General features: G+C 42.2%; 1 protein-coding gene across 4 annotated transcripts; it reads left to right on the plus strand.

The window, feature by feature from the left end:
* Positions 1–242: 242 nt before the first annotated feature.
* Positions 243–26,703, plus strand: LOC310825296 (sodium-coupled monocarboxylate transporter 1-like). Of its 4 annotated transcripts, none has more exons than XM_083698653.1 (16): positions 243–329; positions 3,000–3,163; positions 6,844–6,909; positions 8,258–8,309; positions 8,877–8,944; positions 10,522–10,676; positions 12,019–12,159; positions 13,705–13,834; positions 15,059–15,147; positions 17,575–17,684; positions 18,317–18,384; positions 20,976–21,062; positions 22,246–22,421; positions 23,218–23,324; positions 24,676–24,761; positions 26,326–26,703. In XM_083698653.1, exons 1-16 carry the CDS (start codon positions 278–280, stop codon positions 26,671–26,673), a joined length of 1,899 nt encoding a protein of 632 aa, XP_083554779.1. In that variant the 5' UTR covers positions 243–277; the 3' UTR covers positions 26,674–26,703. The 4 variants fall into 4 exon arrangements, with proteins under 4 accessions (XP_083554779.1, XP_083554780.1, XP_083554778.1 ...); XM_083698654.1 differs by lacking the exon at positions 243–329 and adding an exon at positions 1,481–1,514; XM_083698652.1 differs by lacking the exon at positions 243–329 and having other exon boundaries at positions 2,000–3,163; positions 17,590–17,684.
* Positions 26,704–27,906: the final 1,203 nt, after the last annotated feature.

Below are 27,906 nucleotides of genomic sequence, written 5' to 3' on the forward strand. Positions count from 1 at the left end.
TTCTGGGAGTGGATCTGAGGGAAGCCTTTGTGCTCCGTCAGGGAGATCCTTCCTCCAAACCTGCCTGCCATTGGCCAATCTTGCAGGCAGGTTTGGATCCGTTTCCTGACCGGGGAGGAGAGTGTGATGCTCCCTTGCCAGCCAGCCAGGCAGTCCCAGTAGCTGGAGCTCACATTGGATCTCAGTGGGTGGACACATAATGCTTCTTCTTGGGTAGTTAATTCACCCCCCCACACACACATTCAGCTCTCGCCTGTGGCTTCTAGAAGCTGTCAGCATGCAACAGCGGACACACCCTAGGAACAGCTTTGACTGGCCGGCTAAACTAGGTAAGGGCAGCCGATGGGTCTCAAACCCTCAGGGAGTTAGTGACTTCCCTTATATGAGAAGACAGGCTCTGGCAGATTGAGTGGACAAGGCCAATAGTTGGTCCAACAGTCAAGAAGGTGGTTTCTGCATGTTCTGCAGGGGGAAGTATGGGGCAGATGGTGTAGCCTTATGAGGCTTTGCCCTCGGGTGGGAAAAATATTGCGCCTGGGAAGTGGGAGTCAACAGACACTCAAGGAATAGTTTCGGAGAAAAGGCTTTTATTTCTACCATCCATGAACTGGTAGAAGGAGCAAATGTGATAAGTCACAAAAAGCATGCACGAAATTCACAGTCATGTGCACAAGCATATATACCCCTTTCCAGTTCCCTCCTCCTTTCTCCTCCCTCAGGAGTCCCTCTGAGCATGAACAGAAAGCTGTCTTGGGACTATTGGGACTCTTCCCAGGAAAGGGGTTTCAGAGTGTTCAGATATGTTTCAATCTCTTGTTCTGGCATGGTTCCTGGACAGAAAGTAAGTTGCAATGTGGTTCTTTAGCAAGGCCAGAAGGCATGAGAAAGGCCTGAGAAACAATGGACTGTTCTCTACCTTTGTTGCAATCCTTTTAGTTACAGCAAGCGGAATGTTTCTGATGCTTAGCTAATGCCTTTTAGCTGCTGAGAAAAATGATTTTGAAAAGCTCTGAGAAGCTTTGAGCCTGCTTTGGTGGGGGGGGTGACTTCGGGCCTAGGTGAGGTCACCTGTCCTCACCTTCCTTCAATGGGACTCTTCAAACTGGGAAGGTAGTGCATCTAGATGAAGAAAAGCTTTGATCCTAAACCTCCACTGTCGTCTTTGGGAGAAGAAAATGAGTAAATGCTACACAAATCTGGCGTGGAGCTCGTAAGACGCTTCCTTTCGGCAATTCCTGCAGCCAAGCTGGTGCAAGATGTACTGCTCTGCTTTCCTTTGGACTGTATTAGCGAGGCTGAGAGGTGGGGGTCTTGTCATCTGGGCAGCCCAGGACCCCCGTACACAGTGCTGAGGCTAGTGCACCGTAGAAGGTCACTTCAGTGCTGCTAATGCAGCGGTTTGACTTCCTAAATTCAGTTTTGCTATATACATCAATAACTGCTATCAATATTCTGCTGTATATAATTTTTGGCTACGAGATAAACCAAACATAAAATGCTCCTCCTCCAAATAGGTAGTTTGAGAATCTCTCCCTGATGTTGAATATTTCTCTTCTCTGTTACTTTACTGAACAACAAAGGGTTTGATTTTCCCCTAACATACAAAAATATTAAAAAAGACCTTCATTGTCTCTGTTGAAAGGTGCAAGGATTTCCCCCTCACCTATGTGTTCTGCTACAACATAAATGGACGACTCAAGTTTATGGGAGAGTTCTATCCCTTTCCCCTCTCTGAGAACTACCTTACAGTGGTACCTTGGGTAAAGTACTTAATTCATTCTGGAGGTCTGTTCTTAACCTGAAACTGTTCTAAAACTGAAGCACCACTTTAGCTAATGGGGCCTCCCGCTGCTGCCGCACCACCAGGGCATGATTTGTGTTCTCATCCTGAAGCAAAGTTCTTAACCTGAAGCACTATTTCTGGGTTAGCGGAGTCTGTAACCTGAAGCGTATGTAACCTGGAGCGTGTGAAACCCGAGGTACCACTGTACTTGCTTTTATTAGTGAATATCCCTTTAAGAAAACAAACCCCTCTGCATCCCCCTCCCTTCCTAATCAAAGGTTCTGACTCATGGCTTTTACTGCCGGCAGCCATTTTGCCTGCCAGTTCCTTCCTGGCCTCTCTAGGGAAAGGAGCTCCTTCTCTATTTTTTCTTTACCCATTTGACCTTGGGGTTCCCCTTTTCATTCCCTCTAGAACTGTAGCCATTCTTCTTTACCTCTCCAAGTATTGGGGTTCCTATTTCTCCTGTCTTTCTGTTTGTAGCAAAGCCTTGTTTATTCAGGCCTCCCTCCCCCCCACTTCCCCCAAAGACATTGTCAGCAGCAGCTGCTTTCTGAGTTGCTGCTTCACTTCTCCTGCGACATCTTCTTCACCATTTCCCCACTGAAGTTCTCCACTTTGAGAGTCTGATCTGTTTTCTACAGGCCTCCCCCCCCCCCAAAAAAAAAAAAAATTTCATACCTAGCAGTTATCAGGGTTGCAGCACCTCCATTTTCCTCAAAATTAAGACAGGCTCTTTTTCTTTTTTAAATTAAAGATGAAGGAACTTCAAAAAACCCACGGCCTCTCCACACAAAGTTAGGCTTAGCTTTAAGAAAAGATTTAGGACTGAGGAGAGAACAGCAGGGCAAAGGGGGCAATGGGCATGCGGGCAAAGACTTTGCACCTGACTGGTGGCATCCGTGAGGTTATGCAGCCCTAGAAGCGCCTCCTTTGCGATTGCTTCCCAGGGTAGCGAGACCCTTTCTTCTTCCTTCCGTCTTCTTCTTGTCTATATTTGCTGCCTTCAATTTGGGCCTCATGTCAGTCCGCTTCGACGACTTAGACCCTGCCGACCGCTTCACGGATCTCGACCAGCTGGTCTTTGCGGCCATGCTGTTGGGTTCCGTGTTCATTGGCATCTTTGTCGCCATGGGCGAAGCCCAACTAAGTCACAGTGACTATTTGATGGGCAGCCACAGCCTGAATTGTTTGCCTGTGGCATTCTCCCTCGCAGCTAGCTTCACGTCTGCGTTGACCATGCTGGAGACCCCAGCTGAGGTCTACCGCTTTGGGAGCACTGCGGGACTCATTGGTATTGCCTATTGCATCATGGTGGTGATCAGCGCCGAAGTGTTTCTACCCATTTACTACAGGCTGGATATAGGCAGCACCTATGAGGTAGGTAGGAGGTTGCCATGGCCTTTCCAAACCTGTTCCTAGGGCTGGAGACTACTGGTTCCCTGCAAGAGACATTCTTGTAGCTGTGGCCCATTTCCCCCCATTAATGTTACCTGTGGGCCAGGGTGGAAAGGAGCAGCTTTCAATTGAGCCTGCATTTTTCCTGCATTTTCCCCAGACCAGGACTCAAGGCAGCGTACAGATAAAAATGTAAAAACACAGATCAGAATATTAGATAGAAGAAGTAATGTAAATAAGTACAGTACAGGCAAATGGCTCCCAATGCATAATGCATATGTTATCTTTTTTTAAAAAAGATATTTTACATATTTAAGGAAAATTTCACACCCTAATGGTAACATTCCTTTTCCATGGTGTTGGATTTTTATTTCCAATAATTTAGAAATTTGTTTGTTTGTTAAAAAAGACAATTTAAGTAAAGGAAGAGCATATTATGGTTAAATCTTTGATTCTAAGCTTTTGAAATCTCAGTAAAGAAAAATAAAATGGAACTAGAATTACAGGTGGTGAAATATAAGCGCTCTAGCTGAGATTCCTGCATTGCAGGGGGTCTCTACAATTCAAACTCTACAATTCAGTGATTCAATGATTAATATTAGAACACTGATTATTACTTTATTCCTGTGTTTATTTGCTATCTTTATATCCTACTTTTTCCTCCAAGGAACTTTGAGTAGAGTACCTTATTTCCGGTTTTCCGGGATCAGTGGTTTCCAAATTTTTGTCCCCGTGGACCACCTGAAAATTGCAAAATATCTGGATGTACTGCTGCTGCTTGTCACGTCTGTCTTTCATAGCAGTTTTAATACACTATGCTAGATGCTGCATTATCTGTAACCATTTTTACAGACAAGCCTTGGACCACATGAATGGTGGTCCATGAACCCCCGTTTGGGAACCCCTGTATTAGATAATCCTTCTGAAGTGGATAATAATAATAATAATAATAATAATAATAATAATAATAATAATTTATTATTTATACCCCACCCATCTGGCTGGGCCTCCCCAGCCACTCTGGGCGGCTTCCATAAAAACCAAAAATACAGTAAAATATCACACGTTAAAAACTTCCCTGAACAGGGCTGCCTTAAGATGTCTTCTGAATGTCAGGTAGTTGTTTATCACTTTGACATCTGCTGGAAGGGTGTTCCACAGGGCGGGCGCCACTACCAAGAAGGCCCTCTGCCTGGTTCCCTGTAGCTTTGCTTCTCGCAATGAGGGAACCACCAGAAGGCCCTCGGCGCTGGACCTCAGCGTCCAGGCAGAACGATGGGGGTGGAGACGCTCCTTCAGGTATACTGGACTGAGGCCATTTAGGGCTTTAAAGGTCAGCATCAACACTTTGAATTGTGCTTGGAAACATACTGGGAGCCAATGTAGGTCTTTCAAGACTGGTGTTATATGGTCTCGGCGGCCACTCCCAGTCACCAGTCTAGCTGCTGCATTCTGTTTTTTTTAAATAAATATTTATTAAAATTTTTAAATATAAGTGCAAAGACAATAAACAATATAACATGTATCATAACATAGTTTCATAACTTCTTTGGACTCCCTCACGTCTCCCGCTCCCACTTGCATCATTATAAACTTTTGCCAGCAATTTATCATCTTGTTTACAGTCTTACTTCCCGTTCATTTGAATACTAGCTGCTGCATTCTGGATTAGTTGTAGTTTCCGAGTCACCTTCAAAGGTAGCCCCACGTAGAGTGCATTGCAGTAGTCCAAGCGGGAGATAACCAGAGCATGCACCACTCTGGCGAGACATCCGCAGGCAGATAGGGTCTCAGCCTACGTACCAGATGGAGCTGGTAAACAGCTGCCCTGGACACAGATTTGACCTGTGCTTCCATGGACGGCTGTGAGTCCAAAATGACTCCCAGGCTGCGCACCTGGTCCTTCAGGGGCACAGTTACCCCATTCAGGACCAGGGAATCCTCCACACCTGCCCGCCTCCTGTCCCCCCAAAACAGTACTTCTGTCTTGTCAGGATTCAACCTCAATCTGTTAGCCGCCATCCATCCTCCAACCGCCTCCAGACACTCACACAGGACCTTCACCGCCCTCACTGGTTCTGATTTAAAAGAGAGGTAGAGCTGGGTATCATCCGCATACTGATGAACACCCAGCCCAAACCTCCTGATAATCTCTCCCAGCGGTTGCATGTAAATGTTGAAAAGCATGGGGGAGAGGACAGAACCCTGAGGCACCCCACAAGTGAGAGCCCAGGGGTCTGAACACTCATCCCCCCCCCCACTTTCTGAACACGGCCCAGGAGGAAGGAGCGGAACCACTGTATCACAGTGCCCCCAGCTCCCAGCCCCTCGAGACGGTCCAGAAGGATGTTATGGTTGATGGTATCAAAAGCCGCTGAGAGATCCAGCAGAACTAGGAAACAGCTCTCACCTTTGTCCCTAGTCCCCCGGAGATCATCAACCAGTGCCACCAAGGCAGTTTCAGTCCCAAGATGAGGCCTGAATCCCGACTGGAAGGGATCCAAATGGTCTGCTTCTTCCAGGCGTGCCTGGAGTTGTTCGGCAACCGCTCGCTCAATCACCTTGCCCAAGAATGGAAGATTTGAGACTGGGCGATAGTTGGCCATTGTGGCCGCATCTAAAGATGGTTTTTTAAGAAGCGGTTTAATAACCGCCACTTTCAGCGGGTCTGGGAAGGCTCCCTTACGGAGGGAAGCATTCACCACCCAACGAAGCCATCGCCCAGTCCTTCCCGGCTAGCTTTTATAAGCCAGGATGGGCAAGGATCCAGGAGACAGGTGGTTGGTTTCACTCGTCCAAGCAGCCTGTCCACATCCTTGGAGGTAACAGATTGGAATTGATCCCATGTAACAGGACCAGACAGAACTCTAGCACTCTCCCGCCCCGGCCCTGCTCCCACGGTGGAGTCTACTTCTTCCCGAATCTGAGCGATTTTATCTGCAAAAAACTTTGCAAAGTCATTGCAGGAGAACATGTGGCCCGTACTGGGCTGGGATTAGGCCAGCTTCATGGCTGAGTGGGTTAGTAACCCAGGTCTCTACAGTTCTAGTACAACACTAACTTCTACAACATGCAGGCACGAGCAGAATGCAATTTAACTGTTTGAAGCCCTCATCCTAGAGATACTCAAATGTTTTCACTCCAAACTCTCATGTGGGGATGGGAAAGAAAATCTTCAACAGGCTGCAACTTGCATTCTCCCTTCTTTTCTCTTAGTCATATATGCCATTTAAACAGGAAAAAATATGTAGAAGAACATAAGCATACTTATCAGGCAACAGCAAACCCAGACATACAAAAAATGATTCAGGAGATCTATAATTAGGGTCTCCCGCTTAAAAACAACAAGTAATTGGAAGCTGGACATAGCAAGTTTATATGGAGAGGTGATACTCTGGGAAGAAGATGTTTATTCCTTTCCTCTCATTTCCTTTTCCTGACCTAAATTGCCCTCATTCCCCACAGCTTCTAATAGCTACAGAGGAGTCATCTCACTAATTGCACAAAGTTCCATTGACAAACTCTTATATTTACCCAGCTAATTCTCTGAGATATGTACTTAATTTCATTTTAAAGGAATGGTGTCAATACTATTTCTACATATTAAGTAGATTCAGTATAAATATGCATGTTTTGTATAAAATAATTTGTCTCTTTTGCAGTACTTGCAGCTTCGATACAATAAATATATACGCATGCTTGGAACAGTCATGTTTATGATAATAACGGCAAGTACAGTGCAAGATGATGATCTTTTGTATTATTCTATTGTAAATTATAGTTGGACCATAATGTTTAGTTACATAATATTAAATATAAATGTCACTTCCAGAGCTGCTCTTACTCCCAACTAGTTTCTTTGACCTTAGTGCTGATAATTTATCAATTGGAATGCCATATCTGGCTACTGTTTGACATCTTTTTGCAGTGTGGTATAGATTGCTTGGCCTTGCTTTAGATTTAAATTAGTTCTCTATTTATCACTTTCCCAAGGACCACATTTTTCAGAGAAGATGCAAACTTCAGTTATGTTCCCTTCTTGTTACAAATAGATGGAAGTGGGACAGGGAATAATGCATTCATTTATGTCCTAATATCCTACGAGTGCCATAATATACTTTGGTTTCTCTTTTTACCTAAACTGAATACCATGGGCTGATCTATTTGGACCGTTTGGCTGTAGAGGATTGTATCAGAATACAGATTTCTTCAAACCCTTCACAATATAGTTATGCTGCTTGCAAGGGAGTATAGGCATAAAGATAATAATTGCTAGAAGAGAAATAGGTAAAGCACATTGGTATTCTACAGAGGCTCACTGCTTACTGTATGTATATACATACTGTAGCAAAGAATCTCAAGTGTCTGCATTAAAAGTGCATTAATTATGAGATATCTCTTTTGGGTCTCATGTTAGTTGATGTAGCTGAAATGACAGGCATATAGTTAGTATGCTAAGAAATGTCTGATGATTTGTTTGTTTGTATTTGAATGGAGCCAAATTTAATACCATGGTGTTACACCAAATTTTACTATAAACGCTAACATAGCAATACATAGATATAATGGGTGGACTACTTTCCATTGGCTTCAAACAGCAGTGGCAGTCATTTTATGAATAAATAAATGGAATTCTAGAAAAAGTCTGGGGAGGCCTTTAATATGAAGGGTCATATACAAAGCGTTTATTCCTTCAATGGCTTTTCATTTGAAAAAGAAAAAAAAATCACAGTGCCACTACCAATACCAGGTCCTCATTTAGTTTTGTAAGATGAACCATGAGAAGGGTTTTCACCTTTTGAGATTCTAGATTCTGCTGGTGTTTAGGTTTATTATTTACCTCATTTTGAAACATTTCCTGCTCTCTAGCTACTCACATAGTTTACCTTTATAATTTGCTTCAGTTCTGCCTGAATGAGAGTCTGTGAAGTTTAAAATTTGCCTAACTCTTTTCAATGAATTGATCTAGTAACAGTTGCTATTTTACATTTAAATCAGTGTAAGCTGGCATAGGACAAATGATTCTGAGAGAGACCATATATTTCACATGGATGTTTATTTGTTCCACCTCCTCAGATAATATACACTGGAATTGTTCTATTTTCTCCATCACACGCCTTGAATAAAGGTAATGTAGAAATACTGTTAAATACATTTTTAAAAATTAAGGAAAAGTTTGACCTGTTATCTTTAATGTGATATTGCAAGATGTAGGCTGACTTCTGTAGGTGTTAAACGAAAAACATGCGTGAAATTATGTGTGCCCTGCTGTGTGTAAATAGTATGACACCAAAGTCAATATACAGTCATACTTTGGGTTACAGACACTTCAGGTTGCATTTTTTTTTTGGGTTACGGACCGCCAAAACCCAGAAGTACCGGAACGGGTTACTTCCAGGTTTAGGCGGTCGTGCATGCACAGAAGTGCCGAATTGCAACCCGCGCGTGATGGTAGAACTGTGCAACAGTGGAACAGACCACCATGCAAGGTGGTGGACTCTGCTTCATTGGACTTTTTAAAGCAGAGGTGCGGTGCTCAAGTATACCTGTTGCTTGCTGTTGAATAAGTATTTATATTCCTTGTCAATAGCAAGCTTAAAATTCATAAATGTGGTGATTTTTCATATGCATTATTTTTTGTTATCTTTCCATTATTTAATTTAATTGTGTTATGTATCCTTCCCCCCTTTTTCAGTTACAGGAGTTCAGTTGTGGGAGTCTATTATTTCAACAGCAGTAATCTGTACTTTCTATTGCACAGTGGTATGTTAAGAACTTGTTTTAATAAACAAATGTTCTATTTAAGATTTATGTGGTAAAAAATAAAGAATAACTGCATATAGAACCCTGGTAACTATAACAAGGAATTCTAATCCAGTGATTGCTACATCTCTCTGTCTGCTAGAACACTCTTATTGATTGGTTGGTTGGTTGGTTGGTTGGTTGGTTGGTTGGTTGACTGACTTACTGGTCTGCTAGGAGGCTCATATCAATGCGGCCATCTATATGATTCCCAGGGAGAATCCCATCCAGGTACTGACCAAACCCAAGCCTGCTCAGCTTCAGCAAGGTGGTCTCAAATGCTTTCAGACCATAGCCTGATATCACATCCTCTTAGCAGGCTAGTAAAAAATGTAGGAGCCCATGAACCTTTGTGGGCTTATCTATACTTATACTAGTTTTAGACAACTGTAATGATCCGTGACATCCTTAAATTTTCTGTCTCTCTCTGACAAGCACTGGGAGTCCTCTCGAGCAAGGCATTCTTGGCAGGATGGCCTAAGACAGTGGTTTTCAGTCAGTGTGCCACAGCACCCTGGGGTGCCTTGAAGGATGGTCAGGGGTGCCATGGGCAACACTGGTCTCTGTCCCTCTTTCCTTCCTTCCTGCCTTCTGATGCCCTCTTGCGACAAATCTGCCTCCCAAAGGCTAGCACAGCTGTTTGTTGCAGCAGCCCTGGCTACAAGCTCCTCAGGCGAATGATGCGTCAGGGACCGGCCAAGAGATGCTGGTTTCCTGGAGCTGAGGTAGCCTTGGAGTAAGCAAGCAGTGGGTGAGGGAGCCCAGTTCACCAGTCCTTGCTGTTGGGAACGGACAGACAAGTGGGAGGCCGGCCGGCCGGGCAGGCAGGAGCTGTGTTAGCCTTTCTTGTGCTTGCTGTGTGCAATGCCTGCCTGCCTGGGAGGTGAGAATCCAGTGCCAGAGGGGAGCCTTTCTACCATGCAGGCCCAGCGGCACCTACTGCTGCCTTCCAGGGTGAATAAGATGGTGGCCTCACATTCACTTTTGGCCAGTCTCTGTTGGGCTACTAAGACTGGGGGCATCCTCTTCCCAGGCCCCCCGGGGGTGCAGCATGAGGAGGCACCTCTCTTTGGGGTGGGGACGGGGCAGCTCAGAGACCAGGGGCGGTGGTGGCTGCTGCCCAGATGACTTCCAAGAAGAGGAGAGAAGAGAGGAGGCTGAGGGAACTCTCCACAAGGGAGAGTTTGAAAAGGGGTGGGGGGATGCTGGCTCTGCAGGCAGGGGGTGGCATAACAGGGCTTCTGAGGCTTGGAGCACATTTCCCCACAGGGGAGCTGCAGAAATAATGTAGTTGGTCAAGGGAGCCATAGACTCAAAGGTTGAAAACCTCTGGCCTAGGAGACTGCCTGCAGCTTCACTGCTATGGCTAGAAACTCTCTTTAAAATTTAAAGCTAAATTTAAAGTCAATGCTGTTAAAATTAATGTGATTATTTAACTGAGCAAGGACATAGGAACTGGTGCATAAAAATTGAAGCAATTCTACAGAACTATAGGTAGAACTACTTTACTACATACTGTATCTGCTCTTTCCAAATAGGGTGGCCTAAAAGCAATAGTTTGGACAGATGTTTTCCAGTTTACGCTGATGATATGTGCGCTTCTGGCAGTGCTTATACGGGCTCTGATTATTAAAGGAGGAATTGGTCCTATTATAGATGATGCTGTCGATGGAGGAAGAATAACAAAATGGGAGTAAGTGTCTTTTTGGTTAGGCTGCAGTGTAATACCTCAGACATTGAAACGTTTTGGTGTTTAGGTTTCAATGAGTCAACAACGGTAGAAGTAGCATCCTTGATAAAATCTCATGAGCATGGATAAACAGTTGTATCCGGCTGAGCCATATTCAGATTAAACCCATTGAAATCAATGGACTTTAACTAACTTAGATTGGATCTACTCCCAAGTATGATTTATTTATTCATTTATATATTAAAAATACACACTTCCATTTATTAAAAATATAAATAATTTATAAAAAAAATATGCAAGTACAGTAAAACTTAAAATACCATAAACATTAAAAAATAATCATACCAATGACCAACTCATCTGGAAAAACTTCAAACAGCTGGGTGTGAACTCAGTGCTTCTCCAGATTTCCTTTTGTATTGCACTTTCCAGGAACGGGTTTTCACTTTTCAAGTCCATGTGCAAGAAGTTCTTCTTCTTCTTCTTTTGGTCCTGGCACTTTCCACAAGGAAACGCACTGTTTACTGTTGAACAGTGCTTCCCCCCCTAAAAAAATACGTTTAGGGGTACTCTCAGTTTCCTACTCATATTGGAATACTGCCCCTCCATGAGGCCAAACTTAGATTCACAAAATGTTTAGGGGTATCCATACCCCTGTGCCCCCCCCCCCGAAAAAAGCTTTGCTGTTGAATTAGAACAAGTGGCATTTGGGTTTTCTGCAGATTGCCGTTTGTTCCACTTCAGTGATAAATGGTAAGTGTTTCTTGGGAAGGTGCTGGGACAAAACAAAAACCACTCGGACCTGAAAAGTGCAGACCTCCTTTTGGAAAGCACAGTGCAAAAGGAAGTCTGGATGAGCTCTTAGTTGGATACAACTCAATGAGTTGATAGTTTCACATAAAGTGAGCATGAGAGGTATACATACATAGATAAAAGGAAGTTTACTACCAATCTGAAACTCTTTGAATAAATATTTCCTAGTGTCAGTAGGGTGATATGTTCTATGGGTGACATATCCTGTTAACCAACAATACTGCCATCCACCTTTAGGAAGACATCGGAAGGCAGCCATGTATAGGGAAGTTTTTAATGTTTGATGTCTTACTGTGTTTTAATTTGTTGGAAGCTGCCCAGAGTAGCTGGGGTAATCTAGTCAGATTGGTGGCATAATAATAATAATAATAATAATAGTTTGGTACTGGGGGTGTCACCCAGAGCATAAACTGGGATGAAGAGGATTCTTTTTTGAAAAGTTCTAAAATCCCTCTTTTCTTTCACTAAACTCCTCAGATTTATTTTTATGTCAAAAACTATACTTTTAAAATACATATACTTTGTCTCTTAGCTTTGATCCAAACCCTCTGCGAAGGCATACATTCTGGACAGTAGTTGTTGGTGGTACTTTCACTTGGCTTAGCGTATATGGAACCAATCACTGTCAAGTTCAACGATACCTTGCCTGCAGATCGCAACGTGAGGCAAAAAAGTAAGTCCACATATTGTACAGTCATACCTCATGTTACGTTTGCTTCAGGTTGAGCATTTTCAGGTTGCGTCCTGCAGCGACCCAGAAGTAACGGAACGGGTTACGTCCGGGTTTTGCCACAAAGTGACGTCACGCGCATGTGCAGAAGCAGCGAATCTCGACACGCGCAGACGCGGGTTGCGTTCTCTTCAGGTTGTAAATGGGCCTCATGAACGTATCCTGTTCGTAATCAGAGGTACCACTGTATATCTCTTACTGCAATTCACATATTCTGAAGTGCAGCAGTAGGAGGCTGACATGCTCTTGCCTGTAAGGATGGCTAACCTGTCTTTCAACTAATGGGTTCCCCATACAACATATTTTTGTGCATTAACTTCACAGAGAAATGTGATTTGTAGATAGAAACTACCGTATATACTCGAGTATAAGCCGACCCAAATATAAGCCGAGGCATCTAATTTTAGCACAAAAAACACGGAAAACTTATTGACTCGAGTATAAGCCGGTTGACCATACCACAAACCTGGTGGTGGCTGCAGCAGCGGTGGAAGAACAAGCAGCCCAAAAGGGCTGCTTTCAGGCTGCTCCTTCCTCCTCTGCCTTTGCTGCTGTTGGCAAAGGCAGAGGAGGAGGAAGGAGCAGCCCGAAAGGGCTCCTTTCAGGCAGCTCGTCCCTCCGCCGCTGCCGCCTGCCTCACTTGATTATAAGCCAAGGGGGGCTTTTTCAGCATAAAAAAATGTACTGAAAAAGTCAGCTTATACTCGAGTATATACGGTAATTTTCAAAAATTGGATCACCCATGCAGAATTGGAGCAATTGCTGAGTACTTTGCCATTTTGGAGACTCTGTTCTTTTAAAAGGGCATATTTCTTCATACATTGCATATTTACCAAAAAAACATGTTGGTGAAAATAAGTTACCTAAATTTCTATTTTGCTAATATGATAAATTAACACTAGATATCATTATTTTGCTTATTTATTTATATGACAAAATTTATATACCACTTGATTGCAGTAAAACCCCTAGAAATATTATAATTATCAATAAGATAGTTAAGGACAATACATTTTGTAATAACTCAACAGAGATTAAAATATGCTATAAGCAGGAGCCAGAGAGTACAGCAAAGGCACCTGCCTGACAGGGAGTTCCAAAGTATAGGAACTAAAAAAAGTTTGATGTATTCGAACTATGAAATGACTAGAATGTGGCACCTGTAACAATACCAGATCTGTGCTTAGCAATAATTTGTAGTGTTGCCAATGCAGGAAACATCTTTCACATCAGAAAGAGAGTGCCATGAGTAGACCTAAAGCTTGGTGGTATACCCTGAAATTAAAAACTCATTGCATTAATTCACAGGATTTCCCTTGTATCCGATGGCTTTTTATGAGGCATGATGTTAGCTAGATATGTGTTCTTACAATCTTCTGCTGCTCTTGGAGTCTGAGTACCTTGATACAGTACTCCTCTATTTTAAAATAATTTTGTTAAGAACAAAGCTTTGTTAGCTTTCTTCTCTAACTTTTTTTTTTTAAACAGATCTCTGTATATAACTCTTGTGGGAATCTGCTTAATTCTGTGTTTTGCAATTGGATGTGGATTTGCAATGTACTCTATATACAAGGATTGTGACCCATGGACTGCCGGCTTTGTGTCAGCACCAGATCAGGTTTAGTTTACTACTGAGTGAAATACTTAAATATGAATTTGATCTACTCTCTGTATATCTCCCATGGAACTATTTGAGTTTTGAGTAGGGCTTTTGGAAAGATAACATTATTAACATATTATAACAAATAGGAATAAAGGAAAGTGCTATTTTACTTGAAATAATGGACAGATATAATGAAATCAGGAAATAAGAATTTTATATTTATGCAGTTGTATAATTTTATTTTTTCTGTAACAAAAAAGTGTGGTGTGTGAAAATAAACTGAAGCCACATATTTGAAAATAAATCTTTATTTTGAACTTAAATAATATCCGAACTTATAACAATACAGGAATGATACGTTAATTAGTTATAAAAGTATTTGTATACTGCTGCATCATAAAGAAATACAGTTTACAGCAATAAAAACAAATACAATAAAACCATAAAAGTTCAAAACAGTTAAAAACTGATCTCAATTAACCATTGTGGAAGGACACATGCTCAATTGCAGAATGGAAAAGTTTTCAGCAGGTATTTAAAAATCGGCACAAAAGGCATCTGCTGATGTCTTTTGAGTCAAACTCATTGGATTCAGTGCAACAGCCAGAGTTAACATGAACATTTAGCTTTCCCCTGCCCTGTGTTGAAGTAGTGGAGCAGTTTAGGAGAGTCATAGGTTTGCAGCTTTTGTCTGCAACCTGGAGGTTCTCTTGCACATTTTTCCTTTTTGTGGCTCTGGCCAGGATGTTTCAGATTCTTTACATGCCTGTTTGGCATAGGCGGCAGCTGCTCACCTGCTCTTTATCTCTTCCTCACTTCTTTCAGCTGTGGATGATGACATCCCTTGGAAAATGGGCTTCTCGGCCCACAAAGAAATCAAGTCAGTACTCACGGGTGGTCTGTAGGCCAGCCCTACATAGATTTTCCAGTCCCAAGGCATCTCCACCCACAAGCTCACACCCCACATTCCAACATAAGCTCCCTCATGACATAAGTACTTAGCACCAAGCCCTGTGCATGCCAGCTGTAGCGAGTACCCAATATGCCAAGATGCCTCACACATCAGAAGATCAAAGCATATTTCTCTTCACAGCCACGGCCTCCGTCGGAGAGCTACAGTTTAAATGGAACATAGTATGACATGACTAAAATGTTTAAAATTATATTATTCAGACACAGGTTATATATTTAAATGGCAGCAAAAAATTAAAACCTCAATTTTGGGGGGATTTTTTTTAGATCATGCCATATCTTGTGATGGATATTTTGGGAGACTTTCCGGGACTTCCGGGACTTTTTGTGGCTGGGACCTTCAGTGGAACATTAAGGTAAATTTGCAAATTGCCATCCTAGATCTAGATTCTGGAAAGTAACTGATTAGTTCTAGCCCATCTTTTTATGCTAAAACTGTGACTCTTGGAACAAATGACAAGCTATGTTAAGCACATGGTGTTTTTTGCAGTCACTATTGTTTTAACATTAAATCACCGCTGTGAGTGGCACAGGCAAAATTAGAAGTTAAAGCTACTACTTAAGAGTTAAAAATGCATAGATGTTGAAGTGAGTTTTAATCCGTTTTGAGTCTATTGCTATTTTAACTTCTTGAAAGTTTAAATTATTGTTGCATTTTTTTCATATTGCTGTTGTTTTATCTTCTTTGTAAACTACAGTACTTTGAGGTTGTTGGTTTTTTAAACAATCAAGCGGAGTATAAATCTAATGAAATAAATAGATAAATAAAATGCAACACCAAACCATACATTAACATAATATAATGCACATTTTAGGGACGCAGGTGGCACTGTGGGTAAAACCTCAGTGCCTAGGACTTGCCGATCGTATGGTTGGCGGTTTGAATCCCCGTGGCGGGGTGAGCTCCCGTTGTTTGGTCCCAGCTCCTGCCTACCTAGCAGTTCGAAAGCACTCTCAAGTGCAAGTAGATAAATAGGGACCGCTTTATAGCGGGAAGGTAAACGGCATTTCCATGTGCTGCGCTGGTGCTGGCTCGTCAGCTGCAGTTGCGTCACGCTGGCCACATGACCCGGAAGTGTCTTCGGACGGCGCCGGCTCACGGCCTCTAGAGCGAGATGAGCACGCAACCCTAGAGTCGGACACGACTGGCCCGTACGGGCAGGGGGTACCTTTACCTTTACCTAATGCACATTTTGGCCCTCAATCATCTGTTGTTGTATCATGCGGAAGCTTCATGATAGGTTACTCTGATTTATCACAACCATAATGTTTCACAAGAAAAGAAGGGAAATCAGCAGGATGCTAGGAATGCTTCAAAGGCTAGTTAACACCACAGGTGTTGTTAACATTATTAGAAACTATGATGTTAAAACATGGGGAGCATGCAGATATTATCAAGGGTAATAGGATGTGAAAGAAGGAGGTTTACAGACTTAAAGTCCATAAAAATTGCCCTTTTGGTTCAGCAATTAGCATTAGGAAAAAACTCCCATTGGAAGCAAAGGGACTCTTTGCTTTAAATGCTAATTGCTATGTTGCGGAAGCTGACATTTAGGAATTTACACTCGCAAGGATGCCTTAAACCTTCCCTTCCCCATGTGCTGCTAACTTTGAGAACAAGTGCATGCTGGGCCTGTTAACATTTATTCTGACCCAGTGTACCCCCACCATTTATTCTTTAAAACTGTGGGCATTACCCAGGAACCAGAGCAATTCTGTAGTTTCTGGAGAAATACTGTATTTTGGTATGTTTTCTCTCAAGCTTCAATGTAACTTAAGCACTGTGTCCTTATTCAAGCTGTGTTGAATCCTAAGTGTGTACATCTGAGAAGGCTTCCTTTTCACCTGGAATTTTGGAGACAGGGTGGGGATATTAACCAGGCAATTCCGTCAGGTGAAGACCTCACTCCGCCCTCTGGTACAGTGGGTACTTCAGTACACAACTCATAGTGCTGATGTGTACAGTGATAGGCAAATTAGCCTTGAAACACAACTGCGTATTATGTTGGAAATGCGTGCACACTCTTAAATTTAAAAAGAAACTATGAGTTCCAACTTACTATAAGTTCCAACATTGAGTGGGGAACTTGGTATAACCTCATAGGAGCTGTGGTGCCAGTGGCACTACAGTGGAGATACCAGCTCTATAGCTTGGCAAAAATGTTTTCCACACTTGATGGAATGCTAATGCAGATGATAAATTTACCAAGTGGTTAATGTAGGAAAGCCATTCCACTTTTGACTCTAAACTTTTAACTAGCATTAGAATCGTGGTAGAAGGGGGTAGAATCTCACCCTGGTTTTGTCAATACACTGAGGTCCAGCGCCGAGGGCCTTCTGGCGGTTCCCTCACTGCAAGATATGAGGTTACAGGGAACCAGGCAGAGGGCCTTCTTGGTGGTGGCGCCCGCCCTGTGGAATGCCCTCCCATCAGATGTCAAGGAAATAAACTATCTGACTTTTAGAAGACATCTGAACTGTTTAGGATTTTTTTTAATATTTGATGTTTTAATCTGTTGGGAGCTGCCCAGAGTGGCTAGGGAAACCCAGCCGGATGGGTGGGGTATAAATAATCTATTCTTATTCTTATAAATGACTAAACAAATTTGTGGTGAAAACCCCTTACTGCTTTGTGTGTTGGTCATCTGTATTAAAACTCTGTTTCTGCAGCTCCTCAAATTAGTTTAATTCCCTTGATTCAGTTTTTAATATTTTTGAACTATTTAAATATTTTAAATATTTGTCAGTAAAGATGCAAAATATTTTAATTTTACATTCCTTAGTACAATGTCTTCCAGCATCAATGCGTTAGCTGTTGTAACTGTAGAAGATCTTATTAAACCTAATTTCAAAGTCTCTGAAACAAGCTTGGCATGGATTTCCGTTGGAACTAGTAAGTTTACATGTGACATCTTCTATCTTAAAAACAACAACAACAACCCTGTATCCTCTTCCCCTGCTAATAGTAAAATACAACAGAGCTATACTAGAAAAGATATGGGGTAAGGTTAGAACATGTCTGGGTCCAACAACAACTGGGAGGCCACCATTTTCCTCTGGCAGAGCTGGGATTTGAGCTAGGTGTCCCAGATCCAAGTCCATCTCTAGTTGCTGAACCATTTTGGCTTTAGGCCATAACTGAATTTAGGCCAAGAGTAACATGGCAATTTCAAATTTATTAGGAAGATGTTGCACCAAGGGAGTTTCTTACTCTAGTCATAAGTGATACTCAGCTAAACATGCATAGTAAGTTTTTTTTTGTCCATGCAAATAGGGTGTAACAGAAATTTCATGTGCTAATTGTATTAGGTTTAAACTAGTATCTAGCATTTAAGGCTCTTGGAAAATTATTTTCATATTAGTCCTCTGCTAAGGGGGGAGGAAATGGCAGTTTATTGGTTTGAGCATTCCTCAGAGTAAATCCTAATAGCCACATGTGATTTTATAATTGGCAAACAGAGAAACTTTTAAGTCAGTTGCATAATTAAGTTGTCCTATAAACGTTTTATGCATTTATCCAACTAGAGGTGCTGTATGGTTCAGTGTGCCTTTCCATGGCTGGAGTGGCATCTGTTATGTCTAGCTTTTTACAGGTAGGTGTCATTTAACTGCTATTTTAAGTCTCATCCTTCTTAAAATAAGTTGCTGCATTGTTGTGTGCGTTAATTTTCATAATTTAGTGCTCTGCTGGCAGCTTCAGTGACTACCATCATCCATCTTCCCAAAGGCACTCTGGGAAGGAAGAATGGTGGTGACACAAGCTCTCGTCCTGAGCTGCCAAAGGTACCAGCAGAGTTACTGGTTTTTAAAAAGTAAATGAAAGGGAAGAAAAGGGAAGGAGCAATTCCTCTCCTAGAAAGTTGCAAATTGCTTGGACTGCCCCAATTTGCCGACAAGACCCTCTGCAGTCAGGTGAGCTCTAAAGCAGGGTGAAAGGAGACCATCCCTAGTTTGCTTTAGTAATTATGTGGGCTTGGGAAATGAATCTCTAACCTGGCTATGTTGAGTGAAACTCATTGAAAAAGTAATCAATTTAAATACAGCATACCAAGAAATTTGATTGACTCTTTCTTCCTATGCTGAAATAGATTGTCCCTAGTATTCTTATACTGTACTGCCTATTGGTGTGTTTTTTTTAAGTACTTGCTGTAGTAGGGATGCAGTTAATACCATTGGGGTTTTTATTCACCAGTGCATGAAGTTTGTTAGAATGGAGTGGGATGCCATTCCACTTGTTCAAACAGACCTAAAACAAGCTTTTAAACATATATAATTGATGCTGATTCAATTTGAAACAAAACCATTGCACTTCCCTTTGTCCTGCAATGATTCCCAAAGCAAAAATCACATATAACCTGAGGGAGGCAGGAATGCTTTCAATATCCTTCAGTATATCTGCTCCCATTTAGTTTGGAGAAAGGTCGTGAAACTATTGACTTTTCCCCAGTTTACCAGCAATCTGTCTAGATAGCAGGGTGCTAGTTTACCTCCCTAAGAAGTTATTATTTCAGATTGAAATGTATTCTTGGTCCTTTCTGATTCTATGCTGTGGGAGTGGTGAGAGAGGTGCACAGATCTTTAATTGGATCAGGTTGTCCTTGTCCCACTACATAAAACAAAACATGCAGCACAAACATGTAGTGCTGCCAGGCAGATGGGAAGAAGGGGCAGCTAACCCACCTTTGCAGGACATGCCCCATTGTACTTGAAGTGACTCAGAGATAAATAAATCTTTGCTACCACTTTGATGGCTCAAAAGTACAATTTGGAGGGGGGGAAAGGCTCTAGGGTAGGAGATTCTCTGAAGGTCGCCGCCATCTATGCCCATTCCGACAGGAAGCAAAGACTTCCTTTAATTTGTGTCAGGGTTGAGATCCCTGATGGCAAAGGAAGGTAAAGGTATATGATGCTCATGGACCTACCCCAAAGGGATTGAAGCAACTTGAATCATTACCATTCACCTCATAAACTATATTACAAGGATCACAAGATGTGCAGGCATAGGAGCCATTCCTGTAGTTGCTGTAGAGAGGAACACCATTGGGGGTTGCCAGTGCAATGCCCAGGGGTGACAGTGTGCCCACCAATGCACCCAATGAAGATCTTAGGAAATTATTCTCAATTACTCAGTGGATCCAACTTTCCCCACACCAACCTATGCCCATCCTTGACAAGGACCAATCATGCCTGACCCCTGCAGATCTCCCATAGATGCTCTAGTGGTGTTCACAATAATCTTTGTGGTTTAGTGGCACACCCTCCAGGGGATATTGTTTTGCCCTTGTTTCAGTGTGATCTGGATCAACCTGGGTTTCAACAAATGAAGCAGACACTAGAAATCTCCTTTCTAGAATGGAATTTATATTAACATGTTTTGCTGAGAGTCTGAGGGATTTCGTTGTAGAAGTAGGCAGGCTAGTTCCTTGGTAATTGCCTTATGTGTGGGTCTTTAGTATAGGAAAGGAGGCTGCTTTGTGCCAGAGGCCAAATGGGCCTCACCTGGCTGGTAGTGAGAATGACAGTAGGCAGAGTGGTGTGTGAGAGCTGGAAGCAACGAGTGAGAGCCATGCTTGATTTCTGTTTGAATCCAAGGCTGTGGCTATGAGAGAAGCAAGACCTTCTGGGATGAAAATGGTATGAGCCCCTCCATTGTAGGCGCAGGTTTTGTATTTTTGGAAGTAAACCATATCATAAAGACAGTACAGGTTCCACTCCCCCTCATTCCAAGGAAACCAAAGCCTGAGGATATGCCTGGAACCTCTGGAATCTCGCACCACTTAGAGATTGGGGTGATGCACCATTATTCTTTCTCATTAGGTTCACGGAGCTATGGTAATGGTTAACAGGGCACTGAATATAGTGCAACATGGGACATCTGCCACAATATCATTTGAGGGCTGCTTCTCTCTGGTTAAATCCATCTAACAATATTTGTGTCTGTTCACACATTTATGAAACATTTTATTGGCCTCAGTTTGCGCAGACGATTCTCCTCAGTAAGTACTCATGAAGTGTTTCGGCCTGCCATATACAAGTATTGCTACATTTTACCTTGAAAATTTTCCTCCTGCATCCCTAGCAGAAAATGGGTATTTTTATTTAGGTAAATTTCTATTCTGGATAAAAACAATAAGTAATGCTTCCTGTACTTACCAGAGTTTGTTATTTTTCCTCCCTACCTCAGGCGGCATTCAGTCTTTTTGGAATAGTTGGTGGCCCTCTTTTGGGGATATTTTCTTTGGGCATCCTCATGCCTTTCGCAAATTCTAAAGTAAGTACTTGTCTTTCATCCTACTCTCCCTAAATGGAGCGGGGTATGGAGTGGTGATCACCTTTCATATTTTAGCATTTCAGAGAGTTCCTTGCGTCATTACCAAGCATCTTCACACACAGAGTGAAACAGACTCTTTGTTCAGACAAGACTTAATGCTATGCCATGGTTTAGCATTCTGTCAACAAGCAATTGGGAGCCCAGCACTCACCCACTTTCTCTCAATGCCTTGTGTGTGGTCCTGCCCTGCCATTTACCCTGGTTGGATGCAATCCATAATTCGCCATTTCATTGGAAGCAGCAAACTATGGCTCCCTTCTTCTAGGATAAGGAGGCAGAAACCACATATACATTAGGGAAGAGTGTTAGCCTACATTAGGGAAAAGTGTTAGCCTAGAGTCCTGACTACAAAGGTTTGGTTATTTCTCAACCACCCTGAAATATAAAAGGCAAAGTGATATAATGAATTTAATCTAAAAAACATTTTCCATTGTAGAAAACTTCAAATAAACTGTACTGATAACTCTGCACAAGGAGCAGTCCTTTAGTTATTACATCTTAAAGGCCTTTATGATCAGTTTTAAGAACTGCAGCGTAGATCCCAGGTTGAAGTAACGCAAATAAGACCAAGTGAAAACACATGTTCTGGAAGCACTTGTTACCAACAGTACTTTAATTTCAGTATAAATGTAGAGTGCATTCTACAACTGGGAACTTGAAAAATAAGCCAGTTTGTTTGAACTCTTAGTTATTCTTGAAAAGAGTTCTCCAGGAAATAAATGTTTGGAGAAAAGCAAATGCCTTGTGGTCTATTAACTTTGGTTAATAGAATTTATTTTCATTATGATGTTGCTATCTTAGCTTCAACTTCTTCACTAAGTTACAAGTAGGCTTCCTGATGCAGAGTCCCATATACACAGAAATAGGCACACAGAATTTCTCTGCAGTTGCTTCTGGGTCTGCTTTCTCCATTGTAACAAATGGCGAACTGCAACAGAGCGCTGGGTTGAGGGCAAGGACTTTTTAAAAACGGTGCCCTAAAAGTAGTCAATAAGACTCGTTTAATATTGGGTAGGTGGCATTAATTTCCTTTAAAGAACTGGACCCAGGGCCTTTTGGTTTTTACATGATTTTTCTCTATTGTTATTGTTTAGCTTTCATTGTGTGTAACTTTGTTTCTTAGGGTGCATTTTCAGGTCTACTTTGTGGGTTTATTATTGTTTTGTGGATTGGATTTGGGTCTCGGAGGCACCCTGCCCCTCCACACAGAACATTGCCATTGCCCCTTTCAGTTAGAAACTGTACAAAATACAATACTACACAGCTAACTACTACTCTCCATCCTACAACCTCTGCAAGGTACGTACAAGAAGTCAGTGACAAATTTGATACGATTGAATGTTTCATATTGTTTGGCTTTTTTATAGTATAGTATGTTTTCGTACATTCTTTTAACTTCATTTTTTATTGACCTTTACTATGTTATTGTTGGTCCTCTTAGGATTCTTTTTGGCACAAACATTATTATGTACGTGCTCCTATATAAATTGAAATATATACAGTAAGGCAAATCTGGTAACTTTAATGATGGATGCTTTACTTATCATTCAGTTTCTTAAAAAGTAAACAAAGTATCATTAATACGGCGATCTGTATGCCTGAACATCAAAGGTGTCTGTTGGTTACCTACCCACAGAACAGAAAACTATTTTATAATCCTCCCTATGTCTTTAGGATTGCATACCAACTGCAATTCTGGGTATGTCTGCTCAGAACTAAATCCTATTGAATTCAATGGGACTTACTCTCGGGAGGTTTGTACAGCCTTTAGCAGTTTAAATTATAGTGGGTAGGATTCAACTAATGAATCCCATCAGTGGACACCCTGCGCAAGGACACTGGCTTGAGCTGTGGGCTTTCCCCGCTCTCCTCTACCTGCATTGTACAAACTAGCTCAGGGGGACAATCAGGAGAGCCCCTGGAACAGCACATGGGGGCAGGAAAGGGAGACCATTCCAGCTGGCAAGCCAAAATGCTTGCCCTGGCAGAACAATAATCTTAGCCCAATATTGAATTCCTCTCAGTGTGTTCGTGGATAGTATTATTGCATAATTCTATGAAATTAATATTAAATCTTTTATTTGTTTAATTCCAGACCTGACAAAAAAGATTACTGGTGGTTCTCACTGTCATATCTATACTTCAACCCATTAGGAACTTTGATCACATTTACTGTGGGATCAATTATGAGTTTAGTAACAGGTACCTTTTTCTGGTTTTGACATAAGCATCAAAATTTGTGTCTGCAGTTCTTTCTGATTTGTTGCTATATGTATTTGAGGTATAACACATGCTTCCTTAGTCTGTCTATCGTTTCCCCCTATAAATGTAGGTCTTCATTGAGCAGCTATGTCCATACTAACAAACGATATGTGCTCAATTTTTATCAGCCCTTTTCTATAGAAATGATTGGCCCTGGAAGAAGTGTAGTCGTGCACAACTAATTATATGCAGAATCTAGAGGTCCCAGATGGCCATCCACATTAGTGCATTCTCTCTTGGGTGTTGGAGGTCTCTATGTGAGTTTAGTGTGCCCTATCACTAAGAGGCAGGGAACTCTGTATCTTTAAAGAAAGTGCTCAGCTGAGGCCTTAGTTTCCCGCCTCCACTTGGAAGCAGACTACTTGAACATTGCTGTCCTCCACATTCTTCTACTCAGGCCTGTACCTTTCTTTCTCATTGTCTCTATTAATTTTGCAGCCATTTTCTTCTGTCCTCCTACGTCTCTGCTCAGATCTTTGTCTCTGGGGGAGGGGGGAATGCCTCTTTTCTTTCTCTCCTCAGATCTTGTTTCTCTGAAGAGGAAAACAAAATGAACAACCCTTTCTCGGCCTCTCTCACCAGCCATTTTCTCCCTCTTCTGGTTCCTGAGAAAGACTAGGATTGGGAAAGCATTTCAGAAGCAGACCACTGTGCTCTCCTTGCATGTGTGTGTGCTCCACTGAGAGACGCCACACCAAGAGCTTTGTGGTAGCTGCATCCCTGATCTTATTCCCCGCGAGAGCAGTATCAAACTTGGTCACAGATTGTTCTTTGGAACACTGTGGAGCCAGATCTGCTCAAAGCAGCTGGGAACTCAGCACCCAATCTCCTGCACCTTCTGCAGCAGGTGGTGATGCAGAGTCAGCCCAAAGTAGAATCTGCCACATCCCGGCCCTCTTGTATCATCAGCAGCCTAGGAATAGCATTTTCTCTCTATTACCTCATCTCCTCTGCCTCTTTTCTTTTTGCTGATACGGAACCATCAGCCAGCTACCTTCCTCCCTGTGTCCTGAGAAAGGACTAGGGTGAAGGTCTTTCCTTGGAGCAATACATTCTGGGTGAGTGGCTGGGAAGCCACCTGCGCTGCTGCCACTTTGCCAACAACACCCATCATCCTTGGCCATGCTTACTCAGGCTGAAGGATGCTAAAATTCATCAATGTCTGGAGGACCAAAGGTTCCCCACACCTGGGCTAGGAGTGTACATGATCAGGTTAAATCAGTACCTGAACTGCACTAGTCTTAATAAAAAGTATTGAGAGAGATCATGTTGTTAATAAACTATTTTCTAGGGGGATTAGACCAACATGTGGAAAGCAAACTTATGTATGGCAAAGAGGATATAATGGCCAACTTCAGGTATTGGAAAAATAAATGGGTAAGTAAGGTTTTAAGTTCTCATATGTATTTCATAGGCAGATAGCTTATCCTTGCTTCACCACTTCTCCAAGGAAAACCTGCAATTTAGTGCTGAATCAGAGTGGATGGCAGACAGATTTTCCATTAATTGCCATTTGTTGCCAAAGAGGTTTTCCAGGGAAAAGCAGAAAAGTGCCTAGAAAGCATGGGGCCAGCAGACGTGTGGACAACCCCAGGGTCTTAACTATGCTGTATGCTTATTTAAATTCACAACCTAATCTCAGACATTCTATGCAAGCATGCATGCACTGGGAGCACAAGGGTTCCTTGTGGAGTACCAGTTCCAACTAAAGATCTTCCTGTCACCTCATCACCCTTGGTGGGCCTTCCTTGCCCTTCTCCAAGGCCTGGGTACATAGGATTCATCAGCAGGTGTCAAATGTGTAGGGTGTAAGGGTTTTGAACATGCAAGATCTAGTTCAGAAAGTAATCCAACCAGAGATTTCTCAGTAAATTTAGCCATTGTGGAATAAGAAGAGATCCTCTTGTAAATCAGAAACTGGTTCAAGTAACAGGAAGCAGAGGATAGGCATAAATGGACAGTTATTCCAAGGGAGGGATGTAGAAAGCAGAATCCTCTATGGACTTGTGTTGGGACCTGTTTTTCACTTGTTCATAAATGGTCTAGAGCAGTGTTCCCCAAACTTGGGTCTCCAGTTGCCCAAGAATGAGACCTTGAGGTAATAGCTCAATGAAGAAGTTGAACCAATGTGCAGCAGCTGTGAAAAAGGCAAATTCCATGCTAGGGAGCATTAGAAAAGAAAATGAAACTGCCCAAATCATAATGCCAGTATATCAATCTATGGTGCAACTGCATTTGGAATAATGTGTACAGTTGTGGTTGCCTCACGTCAGAAAGGATATTGTAGAGTTGGAGGAGCTTCAAAAAAGGGGCAACTGAAATGGTAAAGGAAAGTGGAGTGACTCCCCTGTGACTAAAGGTTGCAGGATGGGGTGGTGGTGTTTAGAGAAAAGGCAAATAAGAGGTGACATGATAAAGATGTATAAAAATAAGTTTCTTCTCTCATAACACTAGAACTTCATTGGCCTCAATTAAGCTGAATGTTTAAAGATTCAGGATAGAGAAAAGAAAGGTTTTCTTCATTCAGCATAAACTATTGAATTCTCTGCCATAAGAGGCAGTGATAACTACCAACCTCAGTGGATTTAAGAGAGGATCCATACAATTTCATGGATAAGGCCACCAGTGTCTACAGTTTGAGGTTATGGTTCTGAATACCATCTGCTGGAAATGGCAGGAGGGGATAATGCTATTCCACCGAAATCCTGCTTGTGTGCTTTCCATAGGCATCTGATTGGCTCTTGTGAGAGCAGGCCCAATCCAGCAAGCCCTTCTTATTTTCACACACACTGCATTTACTGGAGCAAGGTCATGCATTTCAACCACAGCTTTTATACCTAATCCCATTGAAACTAGTGCTCTTAAGCGTAGTTGGCACTAGACTTTGCAAGAGAACTAGAATTTTCTTATATATATGAAATTCTGGCTGTTACAATTATAGGTACAGCTGTCCAATAGGCTTCGTCCAACAGTGCAGCCAATACAGCCAGTGGCTTGTGGCCAATTACCGTCTACAACTGGTGCTGTAGAAGATACCCTACCTTTGGAAGATAACAGAGAAAGAAAGAGCACCCTATTTTCGGAAGGGAAGAGCAGTCTACTTTTGGAACCGAAGAGCACCCAACTTTTGGAAGGGAAGAGCAATCTACTTTTGGAACCGAAGAGCAACCTACTTTTGAAAGGGAAGAGCAACCAAATTTTGAAAGGGAAGAGCGGCCTACTTTTGGAAGGGAAGAGCAACCAACTTTTGAAAGGGAAGAGCGGCCTACTTCAAAAGCATCTCAAGTGAAAAATAAAAATGAGCATGCAGTACAAAGTCCAGCTGTGTTTGGTTTTATTAATTCTAATTAAAAATGGAAACTCTGGGTCCCCCTCCCAGTAAATCAGTGTTGAAACAGTCAGTTTGGTAACCAAAGTTCAAGCAAACTTTCTTGTTTTTTGTGTGAACGTGAGCATATGGCAAAGCAACAATTCAGTAAAAACTGTGAATCAAAATTAGTCTCACATTCTTAACCACCATGTTTCCCTTGTAATGTCTTGTTTGGCCCTGACAAATAGCAGTTGGACCCCTGCCCCTAAAAAACCACGATTTGAACTGGTTGCAAAAATCACACTTAGGCTCCATGAAACCTCTAAGGAAAAAGAAAGAGATCAGCTATTAGGAAGGGCTTCATATCTTATTTTTACTATATAATGCTTGGACACTTGACTGCAAAACTAAACACACTTGCTTATTAGGAAGCCCCATTGAACCTAATGGAACGTATTCCTAGGTAAACAAGCTTAGGTGTGCACTAATACTATTAAGTAGGCACTTATCTCAGGGAACTGAGATAAGAAATAGAGAGCTAGGGATGTAGTTCACTGTTTTATATTTGTCTATTGATTGCTGCTGGGCAGGGTTATTAGCATACAGTAGGCATTGTGCGCCTGTCCCTGCCATCTGACGTCCAGCTCCATTTCTCTGTTTTACTGGAATCGGCAGAGGCAATGACTTTTTCAGCTGGTGCCTTGGTGCAGTTGTGGACGAACAAAATAGATACTGATAACATTGATACCTTGCAGTTGAGCAGTTTCCAGGACTGGGAACCAGGGAGTGTACCAATTTTGGAGACAATCACAGACTCTTTAAAGAAACAGGTACATAGCTTGGGGTGCTCCTAAAGCCATCTCTGTGACTGGAGGCTCGGGTAACCTCTGTGTTGAATATCGGCAAGAATGATTTCAGTAGGAAGTGAAACTGAGCACTGTAATAAGAGGAAACGAAACAAACTAGTAGACTCAAAGCCCAGTTTCTGTACCTTTCTGGATCAGCTTCAAAGCAAATTCCAGAATGGATTATATCAAGGAAGGTATCCTTCCTTGGCAGCCTTGCTTTTTCTTACAGCCTAGTATAGCCCTGCCAGTACTCCCAAACATGCAGCAGGTAAATTTATGAGACCAGTTGACATTATACAACTATTTTGGCTGCTTTAATCAAATTAAAACTTGATTAGTGGATTCATCTCCAGAGGGGCATCCA

The sequence above is a fragment of the Podarcis gaigeae genome, assembly GCF_964106915.1.
Source record: "Podarcis gaigeae genome assembly, chromosome: 10".
Classification (NCBI taxonomy): Eukaryota; Metazoa; Chordata; class Lepidosauria; order Squamata; family Lacertidae; genus Podarcis; species Podarcis gaigeae.